The following is a 14,300-nucleotide window of genomic DNA, read 5'->3' as shown; positions in this document are numbered from 1 at the left end:
AGTTAATTTGTCATGGAATGTGGCCTCTTTCTACTGGAAACCATTTTACTCAATGCTATTTAACTGTATTTCTTATTTGGTCTCTAAAATCCTGGCAACAGAAAGAATCAGATCACCAGATAAATAACCTTGTCTCTCATTAGCAGGAATCCTGGTTTTCTCTGATAAAAAATCATTATATTAGCTCCCCCAATCTTCCCTGTGGGCCTCACCATCATGCTGCTTGTTACTCAGCCCTGTAAGTATTGCTATTATCAACCTGGACCTCTCTTGAGAGTTTTATTTATATAGATATAGATATAGATATAGATATAGATAGAGTGGTGTTTCATTTTTAACTATGGAAAAATGTGGATTTTAGGTTACTTTTTGTCAACTGAAAATTGGGGATTATTTTTTATAAGAGAAAACCAGGATCCCTACTCATCAGTTAATCTCCTCAACAACCTACTGGGACAGTTTGCTCCACCCAGCATTTATCTCATTGTGAACAGGTTTTCAGACATAAGTATTTTTAATTTATTAACTGCATAAGGACAAAGAGGATACGTTTATACTATCTTCCACAAAAAACAGCTAACACAGAGTTAATAAATATTTATTACCAGCCAGGACTAAAATCTTATTTTCAGAATGAATCACAGTGCAATTCTATATGAAGTCTCTATTTTGTTTAACACAGGAAAGCCACCACCACACTTGACAAATTTGTTGGCAGAATCAAGAACCAAGGGAACTCCTGACAGAGGTATAATGACAATACTACTGTTCTAATTCCATATGCCAAACTACCCTTTTGCCCCATATTTTATAGCTAACGCACGCTGTTGGAGACAACGTAAGAGCGCATATCTTCTTCTGTTATGTGGGTTCAAGGATGAAAAGATTTTGGCCTCAAAAATCTTCTACAGACACTGTATTAAAAACTGCATTTGGATAAAACAACATGCTTGTAACGGAAAGAGAGAGGCCTTGAGTAACCTCAAAGCGGAGTAGATGATACACCAAAAATAAACTATATGTTACCAAAAAGGGAAGTGATGTCACTAGTTATTATAGAAGTGCAGCATGCGGGAGCAAAGATGAAAAATTGCCAAGAGGACTCTCCAGTTAGATATTAGAAAAATGCTAGGAGTTAAAAGGATATTTAAAGAAAGGGAGTAACTTGACAGGGTAAATTGTGGAAATACCTCATCAGGAGACGTTAAGCCCTCATATGATGTGCCTCAATTTGGAAACATATCAGAATATTAGGAAGAATTGTATAATTATTTTTAAATTCCTCTTATGTCCAATGAGTTTATGACTTCAGCACTTCCAACATGGAAAGGAAGACACTGGGAGGCCTAATCTTGACTGACCTATAAGGTGCCCAAATGTATTTAGGTACTAGACTGTGATCCTGTTCTACTCTGCTAATGTCCATAAAAAAAAAGTCTTAAGAAACTTATTTTACTGGACCCAGTATACACTTAGTCATAAATAAGACAAGTCACAAACAGTAGCCAACAGGAGAGCCAATAATCTTCACGTTTTTTTCGAGGACCTGGGCAAGATGGAAAAGGATCCCAGGTAAGTGCTCAGTAGATGGAATAGGATCTGGAACTGGACTTTTCCAGACCAAAAATTTCCCCAATAAAATACAAAGAAGCAGATTATTAACCGAAAAGTACTCAGACTATAAAGACATGTTTTGCACACGGGAAGCAGAGACTCCTACATGTGGACAGGGCACTTTTCTAGTATTTTAATACAAATTATATTGTTCAGATTGGGATTTAAGAGATTAATGGGATTTTCCCTATTAACCTGTGCAGCATATCTGCTAAAGCGAAGGCATATTAAAAGCCACTTCAGGTGTGGCAGGGCTGCGGGGAAGCTAAACTACTATTCTGCACTATAGGGTGAGCTGTAGTAAAGCAAGACGACTTACCTGGGCCTGGCTGTCAGGACTAGGGTTTCCCCTGCCAGACTCGCTCCCGATGCCGGAGTCCTCAGCAGAGAGGAGACTCTCGGTCAAAGCCGCTTGACCCGGTCGGAGAAAGACGAAGTCTTTCTGGCCCGACTCCTCAGCGACGGACACCTCGTAGGAATATGGTACCGGCAGGGTCCCGTTGCTGTAGTTGCACGAAAACGTAGGGCCGAGACTGGAATAAAACTCCTTACTGCAGGACTCCAGAGCCGGGGAGCTCCCAGCTCTCTGGTGTTTCAAACTTAAAACAAGAATCGCTGTAACAAGGAAGAGAAATGACACCAAAGCGAGAGCGATCACCAAAATCATGTTCAAGCCAGACCAATAGTCCGAGGCCCCGGCCGCCTCGGCCTCGGCCAGCTCGGGCAGCGCCTCGCGCGCGCTCTCGGCCAGCACCACCTGCAGCGTGGCCGTGGCCGACAGCGGCGGCTGCCCGTTGTCCTTCACCACGGCGAGCAGGCGGTGCCGGGCGCCGTCGCCGTCCGCCGGGGCGCGCGCCGTCCGCACCTCGCCGCTGCGCAGCCCCACCGTGAAGAGCGCCGGCTCGGCCGCCGCCACCAGCTCGTACGACAGCCAGGCGTTGTGGCCCGAGTCCGCGTCCACCGCCACCACCTTGCTCACCAGGCAGCCCGCCGCGCCCGAGCGCGACACCACCTCCAGGGCGCCCGGCGCGGGGTACAGGATCTCGGGCGCGTTGTCGTTGCGGTCCAGGACGAAGAGGCGCACCGTCACCCTGCTGCTCAGCGCCGGCGCCCCGCCGTCTCGCGCCTCCACCTCCACCTGCAGCTCGCGCAGCTGCTCGTAGTCGAAGGAGCGCTGCGCCACCACGGCCCCGCTCTGCGCCTGCACCGACACGTGGGCCCAGGCCGGCGCCCCCGCCGCGCTCCTGTCCCCGCCGCCGCCGGGGCTCACCAGCGAGTAGGTGACTCGGCCGTTGCGGCCCAGGTCGGGGTCCGAGGCTCGCACGCGGAGAAGCGACGCCCCCGCCGGGTTGTTCTCCGCCACGTAGGCGCTGTACGACGCTTCCTCGAAGAGCGGCGCGTTGTCGTTGACGTCCGAGACCTGCAGCCGGACGGTCTGCGTCGTGGCGAGCGGCGGCGCGCCCTTGTCCGTGGCCGTCACCGTGACGTTGTAGTCGGGGCTGCGCTCTCTGTCCAGGGCGCCGGCGGTCACCAGCTTGTAGTAGTTCTTGGACGACGACACCAGCTTGAAGGGCAAATTCCCCGGGAGGCGGCAGGCCACCTCTCCGTTTGGTCCGGAATCCGGATCGCTGACATGGATCAGCGCGATCACGGTGCCGGGCTGGGAGTCCTCGGGCACGGGGCTGGACACGGAGGTGAAGCTCACCTCGGGCGCGTTGTCGTTCTCGTCCACAACCTCGATCTCCACTTTGCAGTGGCTCACCAGGCCGCCGCCGTCCTTTGCCTCCACTGCCAAGGTGTAGGCTGCTGTCTCCTCGAAGTCCAGCGGCTCCCTCACCGTGATCCTCCCCGTTTCCGCCTCCAGGCTGAATTTCTGGCCCGCCGTTTCCAGGGTGTTGCTGAACGCGTAGGTGACGTGCGCATTGGCGCCCTCGTCGCTGTCCGAGGCGTTGAGCTGGAGCACGAGGGAGCCCGCGGGGGCGCCCTCCCGCACGCGCGCCTTGTGGACGTCCCGGGAGAAAACGGGCGCGTTGTCGTTGGCGTCGGTGACCATGACCCAGACCCGAGCCGTGCCGGTTCTGGCGGGCTGCCCCCCGTCCGCCGCCGTGACCACCAAGTGCAGCCCGGGCTGCCTTTCCCGATCCAGCGCCTGCTGCAGCACCAGCTCCGCGTACTTGCTGCCGTCCTGGCTCTCCCTGACCTCCAGCACGAAGTTGGCGTTGGAGCTGAGCTGGTAACTCTGCAGGGAGTTCGAGCCCACGTCCGGGTCTTCTGCATTTCCGAGGAGAAAACGGGCTCCTGGGAGCGTCAATTCATTGATCTCCAGTGTGTTGTTATCCTGGAGGAAGCGCGGCGCGTTGTCGTTGATGTCCTGGATGTCGACGGTGATGTGGAAAACGTTCAGGGGATTTTCCACCACGGCTTCGAAAGCGAGAGCGCAGAGCGGGGCCTTCCCGCACATTTCCTCCCGGTCTATCCGGTCACTCACATGCAGGTTCCCGTTTTCGCCCTTCACCGAGAAGTATTGTCTTCTGGCGGCAGAGACAACCCGGAGCCTGCGATGGGGCAGTTCTCGTACACTCAGCCCCAGATCCGTGGCGAGATTGCCCACGAGGGACCCTTTGGGCATTTCCTCGGGGGTCGAGTAGCGAATCTGTGCCGAGACCGCCCCGCAGAGCAGGGACAGCAATAAAATAACGGAGAGTATTTGCCGCTTGGGATCCCGGTCCGGCTCTCTGTGTCTGATTTCCATCCCGGTCTCTGTCGACTTTTTTTTCTCTTTGTGTTTTTTCTTTCTGGTCGCAAAATATCTTCAGCCCGAAAGGGTACTCAGAGCGTGGCTTGTCTGCTGATTATCCGTACCGAGCACTCTGCTGTGATGTCCTTTTCCGAAAGCAATTGTAGAGATTCTAAATCAGCCTTTTCTGCTGCATCGTCCCTGCTCCGCGCTGTCTGAGCAAGCGCAGTGCAGGAGGCTCCAATGGATCCCAGGCGGCAGCGCCGCTCCGTATTGGCCAACAGCGGCACTCGGAGTCGCAGCCGGAGAAGTGCAGTAGCAGCGATCTGACCAGGGCGCCGCTGCGGCTCTGCTGAAGCTCGTCTGATCTAAAACACGCCACGGAACTGTTTGGCGGGTAAAAACTGTAGTCTGAAAGTATAAGCGTGCCTAAGTAATTGATGGATTGATGACTGATCACATGTAGCGAGCAGCTGCAGCAAGGTGCGTCTAGATCTGCAGCTGTGTTCATGAGATCCAAGAAACGGTAGTTTTTAAATATTTGATAGAAAGCAATATATTGTGGAGACAGGGAGAAAAGCCCAACCTGCCTTATGAGCAAACCCTTTTCCGACGTTACTTTTAGGGCTTATTTTATGTTTATATCTTTTTCTTCTTGAAGATGTGTCTTTGATGGACAATGCGTTTTTTACTTCAGAACTGAGAGAGAGTTCTGTTTCCTTAGGTGACAATGTAATTAAGGAATGCAGTCTGAAGCAAACCTTTATTGTTCCGTATGTGAAGCCTCGGGAACAAGTGTCTGATACTACAACACTTTACCAAGATGTAACAATAAATTAGGACAACAGAATGTGGCAATACAAACATAAAGCTATTAAAAAACCCCGTAATTAATAATAAAAATGAACAAAATAATTAATTTATAATTAAATAAAATACTTTAGATCTTTATAGGTCTATTACACCAAGGATCGTGTAATGAACCATTCATATATTTTTTATGATAAGCACCCCTGATGTAGATATGAGTCTGTAATAAATAAAGAGGTAGATGAGCCTCTCTTCTCTTGTGTATAAACCGTATCAAATGCCTAATACCTAACCCCTACTCTCAACTTTTCAACCGCAGAAAATAAGACAAAATTCCTGAAGGAGAAATTAAAAGGAAGATAAAATATCTCGCAAAAAGGCTGGAAAAGCAAGGTTAGTTGTGGTGTGCTTCTCCAAGGTATGTCTGTGAGACAGTAAGAGGCGCAGGACAGACTAGAGGACGTTTGTTTCTCAGGTTAGTAAATGTCAGCATTTCAAATAAACTTGACCCTCTTAAATTAACGCTCGCTCTTTTGGTAGGCTAATATACTGCAGTCTTCAAGTAAGGGAGCAAGTGAGTAAAACTGCACACAGCTGAAAAGAAAAAGATTCTTTCATGAATCAAGGTAATCAAAATATCTTTTTGCAAAGTAAATTTCCCAAAGGAGGGGCTTTCTACAAGTTTACATACTTCCTCACAATGAAGTATGGGTACGGCAGTTGTCCGAAACAGCAGAAGCAAGAAGGACCTGCCTAACCTACAGAGGGTTCAAAGAGGTAAACAAACAGCCATTCTCAACTTCTCAGCCCTCGTAATTAATCATGTACCAATACGTTTAAACAAAGTACCATATGCAATAAAGGCCTCGGCTCACCTGCAGCGCGGCCTGGTCCGCCTCACTCGCCTCCGCATGCTCAGCCACCGCGGGAGGCTCCTTGGCCTGGGCGGCCGGCGGCCGGGGCAGGGTGCCGGCAGAGCTGGGCGGGCCGAAGCTCCACTGGCTCTTCCTGGAGCCCGCCGTGAGACACACGTCCTGGGAGTAGGAGTGCAGGAAAGCGCGGACGCCGTCGATGCCCGCGAAGTGCGAGACGGGCACCCCGGCCAGGGCGCCGCCGGCCGAGCCCAGCAGCTGCGCCCGCCGCCAGCGGCGCAGGCGCAGGCCCAGCAGCGCGATGAGGAAGGCGAGGAAGAGGCACGACACGGCGGCCACGGCCACCACCAGGTACAAGGTGAGGCTGGCCTGCGCCTCGGCCGCCGGCGCCGCCAGGCTGCCCAGCTCGGCCAGCAGCTCGGGGATGCTGTCGGCCACGGCCACCGTGAGCGTGACGCTGGCCGACAGCGGCGGCTGCCCGTTGTCGCGCACGCCCACCACCAGGCGGTGCTGCAGCGCGTCCCTGTCGCCCAGGGCGCGCGCCGTGCGGAGCTCGCCCGTGTGCGCGCCCAGCGCGAAGAGCCCCGGCTCGCTGGCGCGGAGCAGCTCGTACGACAGCCAGGCGTTCTGCCCCGCGTCCGCGTCCACCGCCACCACCTTGGTCACCAGGTAGCCCGGCTCGGCCGCGCGCGGCGCCAGCTCCACGCCCGTCGAGCCGTCGCGGGGCGCCGCCGGGTACAGGATCTCGGGCCGGTTGTCGTTCTGGTCCAGCACCAGCAGCGTGACCGAGGCGCTGCTGCGCAGCGGCGGCGACCCGCCGTCCCGCGCCTCCACGGCGAAGCGGATCTCGCGCACCTGCTCGTAGTCCAGGGCGCGCAGCGCATGCACCGCGCCGCTCTCCGCCTGCACCGACAGCCACGACGACAGCGGCGCGCCCTGCAGCTCGCCCTCCGCCAGCCAGTACGTCACCCGCGCGTTGTCGCCCCAGTCCGCGTCGGCCGCGCGCGCGCAGAACACCGAGGCGCCGCGGGCGTTGTTCTCGCTCACCCACACGCTGTACGACGCCTGGCTGAAGGCCGGCGCGTTGTCGTTCACGTCCGACACCTGCACCGCCAGCGTCGTGGCGGCCCACAGCGGCGGCGCCCCGCCGTCCCGGGCCGTCACCGTCACGTTGTAGTGCGCCGCCTCCTCCCGGTCCAGCTCTCTGGCCGTCACCAACGTGTAATATTTGTCCGCGGATTTCTGCAGCCGGAAGGGGACGTGGTCCGGGATGGAGCACGACACCGCGCCGTTCTCTCCGGCGTCCTGGTCCTGCACGATCAAGAGGGCGATCACGGTCCCCGGCGGGGAGTCCTCGGGGACGGAGCGGAGCAGGGAGGTGATCCTGATCTCGGGGACGTTGTCGTTCACGTCGCTGACGGAGATTACGACCTTCGACCTGTCCAAGAGGCCTCCGGCGTCGTGCGCCCTCACCTCCATTTCATATAACGTGGATTGCTCGTAGTCCAGGTTCCTGAAGACCGTTATATCTCCTGTCCTAGAGTCCAGCTGGAATATTTGGGAAGCCTGGTCTGTGATATGCAAGGAGTATATCACGTCTCCGTTAACGCCTTCGTCCAGATCCGTGGCTTTCACTGTAGCCACCGTGGTGCCCACGGGCACGTTCTCCCGCACGCTCACGCGGTAGAGCGGCTGGCTGAACACGGGCGCGTTGTCATTGGCATCGAGCACCACCACGTGGATCCGCGCCGTGCCCGAGCGGACCGGATCTCCGCCGTCAGTGGCGGTGAGGACGAGGTCGTGGGCAGCCTGCTCTTCCCGGTCCAGGGGCTTCTCCAGCACTAACTCGGGGGGGTTAACACTCTCAGATGCAGTTTGCACTTCCAAGGAGAAATGTTCGTTACCGCTCAGTTTGTAGCTCTGGAGAGAATTAGTACCCAAATCAGGATCCTGCGCATTATGCAAGGGGAACCGGGATCCTGGGGCTGTCGTTTCACTGACTTTTATTTCCATTTCCCCTGCTGGGAAGCTGGGAGCGTTGTCGTTTATATCTGTGATATCAACTTCCACTCCATACATCTTCATGTCATGCTCCACTAAAACCTCGCAGCTCAGCAGACACTTCTCGGCACGGCCGCACAGCTGCTCCCTGTCTAGCAGCTCCGCCGTGATTAAATGGCCGCTCTTTACATTCAAAGCGAAATACTGCGTCCTACCTCTGGAAATCACCCGCACGCCGCGCTCCGGCAGCGCCTTGGGCTCCAGCCCCAGGTCCTGCGCGATGTTGCCCACGAAAGAGCCTTTCTGCGTTTCCTCGGGGATCGAGTAGCGAATCTGCGCGGCCGCAGCGGCCCCGCACACGCCCAGCACCACGCAGCACAGCACGGCTCGCCCTGCGCCGCGCCGCAGCCCTTGTGCCCCGCAACTGGCCATGGCGGTACGGGGGATCCACTGCCCCGCCGCCGCCGAGCGCTGCTGCTTGGAGGTGTTCTCGGCCCGATCGTCTCTGACAACAAACAGCTGTTAACCCATCGGCCGGTTTCCGCGAATAGCCTGCACACACAGTCAGTCCTGAGCCAGGGGCTGTCTGAGCTCTCGGTGCTCCGAGCCGTGCGGGGCGGCGCCGGGCTGGCTGGATCTCTCGGCGCGTTTCTCTCCCTGATTGGTGAACAGCGGCGCTCACAGTCGCAACCAATTATTGCAGACTCTCTTTAGTAGAAAGTTTGGGAGGTGATTTCCTTTGATACTTAAAGTGCCAGAGGTGCTTCTTTTTCCCATTCTGAACGAGGAATTAAAGACTGAAGTGTTCCCGACGGATTAGCAGTGGAGTTAATCTTATGCCTTACTGTTTTTGCTTTCAGTATTTTCACTATAATTGTAGATGGCTTCCCGGACATAATACCTCTGTGTCTATGTCTCTGTGCTGACTTGTCCACTTGTTTGTCCTTTTATGTCAACTTTCCTTATGTACTACAAGGCTGGAATAAACTGATGTACACCTTTGGTGAGGTTGTTACTGAGTGGTAGAATGTTGTCACTGCCTGAGAAAACTGAATTTTAGCCCCGGATTTTGACTTGTAGATTTCCATTGTATTTCAGTGTTCGTATCTGTTTTTCATTTGCAGTATTCATTGTCATCTCAATGGAAGCAATATAAATGGCAGGCAAAGGCGTGTTTTCTATGGCTGAAAATTGGAGCTGAGTCTCTCTGAATGTTGGTAACGGGAGGAGTTCGGCACTGCATAGAGAGCTCTGCCTCCCAGTTAGTGGTGGAAGGAGAGAGGTGTTTCTTGTATCTGACTTAAGGTAGCAGGTGACCTGATTATGGACTTATCCCAGTCAGCACCATTAGTCCCTGGGAAATAGTAATTACCTTTTAGTGAACTGTATGTATAAGGGATGCAATGTAATGTTATCCTGTATATTTTACACTTCAGCAGTATTTCCATTTCCTTCTATCCAGTAAAATGTAAGGCTAGCGATATCCTTGAGAACTGTAGCAACCAAGTATAACACTTACTAGTCACCAACAGGAAATATGCAATCTCACATATTTGTACACCACACACCCACACAGGCACTTACAAATACCAGCTGTGAGGTACCAGTATCAACTCGGTGCAGAGCAGCAGACTCGAGCTGTTGAAGTCCCTTGCAGTCCCTCAAGGCTGTCATTTTGATAAAATGCAACTCTTCCCTTTACAAGCACTAGAAGCATTTCCTCTACTACCTCTTCACAAGGCCACATCTTTTAGGGAAAGAAATATTTCCTAGCAGTGACAAATGTCTGCCACCATTCAAACATCAGCCAGCCAGCGAAAATATCCTCATTCTGCCTCCTGCCTCTGGAACAGGCTTCGTACCACTATTTCCAAAATCATATTATCGCAGCGCCGATGTAATCGTAAGTAAGTTACACACGGGTGACTTTTCTCAAGGTGAAAAACTTGCTGTCTTAGAGGGCTAGTCAGAGAACATTTCTGATACTGAAAGGAAAACTTTTAGCGTTTTCCAGAATAAGCCAGCCTTACTTCTAGTTGTGGATATGCCAAGTGCTCTGCAAGGCTATAAATTATTACCAGTTCCTATATACTAGGGCAAATAAGGGCAGTCTAAGAAACTGTGTGGCTTCTTATACATACATAGCATTTGAACCAATGGTAACTAAAGAAGAGACCTTGACAGGAAGATGTAAGAGAAAAAAAACAAATTTCGTGAGGTAAATATCTTTCTCCGGGAGCACAGAATACCTGAGAGCCTGATAAATGGTATCGATGATCACGTTTTTGGGAGGAGTTTCAGGAGTCACTCACGGGGATGAGAGCGTCAGAAACTCCTCTAACTACACATCGCACCTGAATATCTGTCAGTATAACAGTGACGTGAATAAAGGGCACCCGGGGCAAAATGAAGAGCATATATGTGAGGCAAATTTGTGATCATTACTGTATTCAAGACCTGAAGGAAAATTAAACAAGCAAGGTTGCTTAACAGGAAACCGGTTTTCAAACATAAAATAGAAATTCCTTTCACCAAAAACTCATCTATTTTCCATAGCGGATCAGTATTCTGGTACAAGTGTTAAAATAAAACTATTATTATAATAAAGTAAAAACACTAACCTTGTTAGTAGCGGCTGTCGCCGCTTTTAAGTTGCTACACCCATGGTGCCCGTGGATGACACTCCAAAATTATCACGACACAGAATACTTAGCAAACCATCACCAAGTCCCTCTCCGCTAACAGGCCTCATCTCCTCCCCGACACAGAGGACGCATTACTTCTGTATGATGCCTATTACACAAATCCTAAATGAGGTTTACACCCAACACAGCGTTACAGAAGAAGGAAGAGCGGAAAAAAAGGGACGTTGTAGTATAAAAGAATCGCCTGCATTCGTTCACGAGCCAGATTTTTAAATCTCATTGCTGCACAGAAGGAGGAGTCTGAAACCACACGCTCACCTCCTGCGCAGGCTCCATCTCGGCTTGGAAGGCGCCACCGCCGTTCTCCGCAGGCAACACCCCAGGGCTGGCGCCGCACAGGATGCTCCCGGCTGCCGGCACCCGCGGCTTCAGGTGGCCGAGGTCCTCTTTTCCGGCGTCCGAGGACAAACACAGCTGGTAGGAGTAGGGCAACGTGCCGTCCTCGTAGGTCGGGGGGAACCAGGGGCCGCGCTCGGAAGCTGGGGCCGGGGCCAGGCACGCGAGTAGGCGGGGAGGCCTTGGCCCCCGCAGCCTGTCCAGGACGGCCAGGGCGACGGCCAGGAGGAGCAGGAAGGACACGAGAGCCAGCGCCAGCACCAAGTAGAACTGCAGGGCGGCCGCCTCGGCCTCGGCCCCGGCCGCCTCGGCCTCGGCCAGCTCGGGCAGCGCCTCGCGCGCGCTCTCGGCCAGCACCACCTGCAGCGTGGCCGTGGCCGACAGCGGCGGCTGCCCGTTGTCCTTCACCACGGCGAGCAGGCGGTGCCGGGCGCCGTCGCCGTCCGCCGGGGCGCGCGCCGTCCGCACCTCGCCGCTGCGCAGCCCCACCGTGAAGAGCGCCGGCTCGGCCGCCGCCACCAGCTCGTACGACAGCCAGGCGTTGTGGCCCGAGTCCGCGTCCACCGCCACCACCTTGCTCACCAGGCAGCCCGCCGCGCCCGAGCGCGACACCACCTCCAGGGCGCCCGGCGCGGGGTACAGGATCTCGGGCGCGTTGTCGTTGCGGTCCAGGACGAAGAGGCGCACCGTCACCCTGCTGCTCAGCGCCGGCGCCCCGCCGTCTCGCGCCTCCACCTCCACCTGCAGCTCGCGCAGCTGCTCGTAGTCGAAGGAGCGCTGCGCCACCACGGCCCCGCTCTGCGCCTGCACCGACACGTGGGCCCAGGCCGGCGCCCCCGCCGCGCTCCTGTCCCCGCCGCCGCCGGGGCTCACCAGCGAGTAGGTGACTCGGCCGTTGCGGCCCAGGTCGGGGTCCGAGGCTCGCACGCGGAGAAGCGACGCCCCCGCCGGGTTGTTCTCCGCCACGTAGGCGCTGTACGACGCTTCCTCGAAGAGCGGCGCGTTGTCGTTGACGTCCGAGACCTGCAGCCGGACGGTCTGCGTCGTGGCGAGCGGCGGCGCGCCCTTGTCCGTGGCCGTCACCGTGACGTTGTAGTCGGGGCTGCGCTCTCTGTCCAGGGCGCCGGCGGTCACCAGCTTGTAGTAGTTCTTGGACGACGACACCAGCTTGAAGGGCAAATTCCCCGGGAGGCGGCAGGCCACCTCTCCGTTTGGTCCGGAATCCGGATCGCTGACATGGATCAGCGCGATCACGGTGCCGGGCTGGGAGTCCTCGGGCACGGGGCTGGACACGGAGGTGAAGCTCACCTCGGGCGCGTTGTCGTTCTCGTCCACAACCTCGATCTCCACTTTGCAGTGGCTCACCAGGCCGCCGCCGTCCTTTGCCTCCACTTCCAAAGTGTAGGCTGCTGTCTCCTCGAAGTCCAGCGGCTCCCTCACCGTGATCCTCCCCGTTTCCGCCTCCAGGCTGAATTTCTGGCCCGCCGTTTCCAGGGTGTTGCTGAACGCGTAGGTGACGTGCGCATTGGCGCCCTCGTCGCTGTCCGAGGCGTTGAGCTGGAGCACGAGGGAGCCCGCGGGGGCGCCCTCCCGCACGCGCGCCTTGTAGACGTCCCGGGAGAAAACGGGCGCGTTGTCGTTGGCGTCGGTGACCATGACCCAGACCCGAGCCGTGCCGGTTCTGGCGGGCTGCCCCCCGTCCGCCGCCGTGACCACCAAGTGCAGCCCGGGCTGCCTTTCCCGATCCAGCGCCTGCTGCAGCACCAGCTCCGCGTACTTGCTGCCGTCCTGGCTCTCCCTGACCTCCAGCACGAAGTTGGCGTTGGAGCTGAGCTGGTAACTCTGCAGGGAGTTCGAGCCCACGTCCGGGTCCAGGGCATTTCCCAGCGAGAAGCGGGCTCCTGGGAGCGTCAATTCATTGATCTCCAGTGTGTTGCTGTCTCGTAGGAAGCGCGGCGCGTTGTCGTTGATGTCCTGGATGTCGACGGTGATGTGGAAAACGTTCAGGGGATTTTCCACCACGGCTTCGAAAGCGAGAGCGCAGAGCGGGGCCTTCCCGCACATTTCCTCCCGGTCTATCCGGTCACTCACATGCAGGTTCCCGTTTTCGCCCTTCACCGAGAAGTATTGTCTTCTGGCGGCAGAGACAACCCGGAGCCTGCGATGGGGCAGTTCTCGCACACTCAGCCCCAGATCCGTGGCGACATTGCCCACGAGGGACCCTTTGGGCATTTCCTCGGGGATCGAGTAGTGAATCTGCGCCGAGACCGCCCCGCAGAGCAGGGACAGCAAGACGTGAAAGGACAGTACTTGCCATTCGGCCCCCTTGCCGCTGTGTGTGTGCAGTGTTTTCATTGCCGTCCCCTGGAGAGTGTTGCCCAGCGTCTTGCTTTTCTCCGTGTCGATCGTGTTAGGCTGTAAGAAATCCCAGACAAACGGCAGCAGGCAGGGCACTGGCGAGGCACCGGGTCCGCGTTCCCTGCTCAGTCTCTGTCCCGAGTGCTTTGCTGAGGTTTCTTTGCTCTTCTCAGCTGACTCTGAAGGTCTCTGCTTTGCTTTCTTCCTGCTCCGCGCTGTCTGAGCAAGCGCACTGCAGGAGGCTCCAATGGATCCCAGGCGGCAGCGCCGCTCCGTATTGGCCAACAGCGGCACTCGGAGTCGCGGTCGGGGAACTGCAGGGATCTGAGCAGACGTCGCTGCGGCTCCACTGATGGATGCATAGGACTTTATCCTTTTTTAAAGGTACATGCAGCGTGTATTTAGTGATGCCGTTGTCGTGCAGCCCAGAAGTTCTGCAGTAGAACCTAACCTTCTCCTCGGGATGCTCTTTTTATATATAACTATCGGTTAAATATTACTGTGAAAATTACTCTCGCCTGCCTGTTGCTTTGGGGTTTTTACTGCAAAGATTTATCTGAATGTGTGGAGAATATCTGGATCTTCCTGCATCCATCCATCTATCTATCTATTAGAAAAGCCTAAGTCTTTCTGTCTGTCTGTCCAAAGGCTTTGTTTTCATTCTGATTTGCTGACTGTAACAGCTGTGCTCCAAACCTGCCAATGCCACCACCCTGAGGACTGGACAGAGGGTGGGGGAGTTCCGCACCCCACTCCCTGCAAGAGGAAGAACAGCGGCAGCATGGGGCATTAGGTGGGGGCACTTCCTCCCAGCACCCACCCCCTCACTCTTGAGGACAACAAGGCTAGTGTATGTGTGTGTGTATG

General features: G+C 55.2%; 1 protein-coding gene across 1 annotated transcript in view; it reads right to left on the bottom strand.

The window, feature by feature from the left end:
* The window catches only part of LOC149856471 (uncharacterized), a 92,582-nt gene extending 78,930 nt beyond the window's left edge, over positions 1–13,652 (bottom strand). Inside the window, exons 1-4 of the mRNA XM_090064072.1 lie at positions 10,998–13,652; positions 6,037–8,553; positions 4,477–4,719; positions 1,934–4,405 (exon numbers count right to left, since the gene is read on the bottom strand). Of these exons, the coding sequence (XP_089920198.1) occupies positions 1,934–4,405; positions 4,477–4,719; positions 6,037–8,553; positions 10,998–13,430 (7,665 nt within the window). The 5' untranslated portion in view covers positions 13,431–13,652. The remainder of the gene's footprint in view (positions 1–1,933; positions 4,406–4,476; positions 4,720–6,036; positions 8,554–10,997) is intronic.
* Positions 13,653–14,300: the final 648 nt, after the last annotated feature.

The sequence above is a fragment of the Crocodylus siamensis genome, chromosome 10, assembly GCF_052110815.1.
Source record: "Crocodylus siamensis isolate JL-2025a chromosome 10, ASM5211081v1, whole genome shotgun sequence".
In the NCBI taxonomy this organism is placed as follows: domain Eukaryota; kingdom Metazoa; phylum Chordata; order Crocodylia; family Crocodylidae; genus Crocodylus; species Crocodylus siamensis.
The sequence above is the reverse complement of the archived record's forward strand: the minus strand, read 5'-3'. Positions and strand labels throughout refer to the sequence as shown.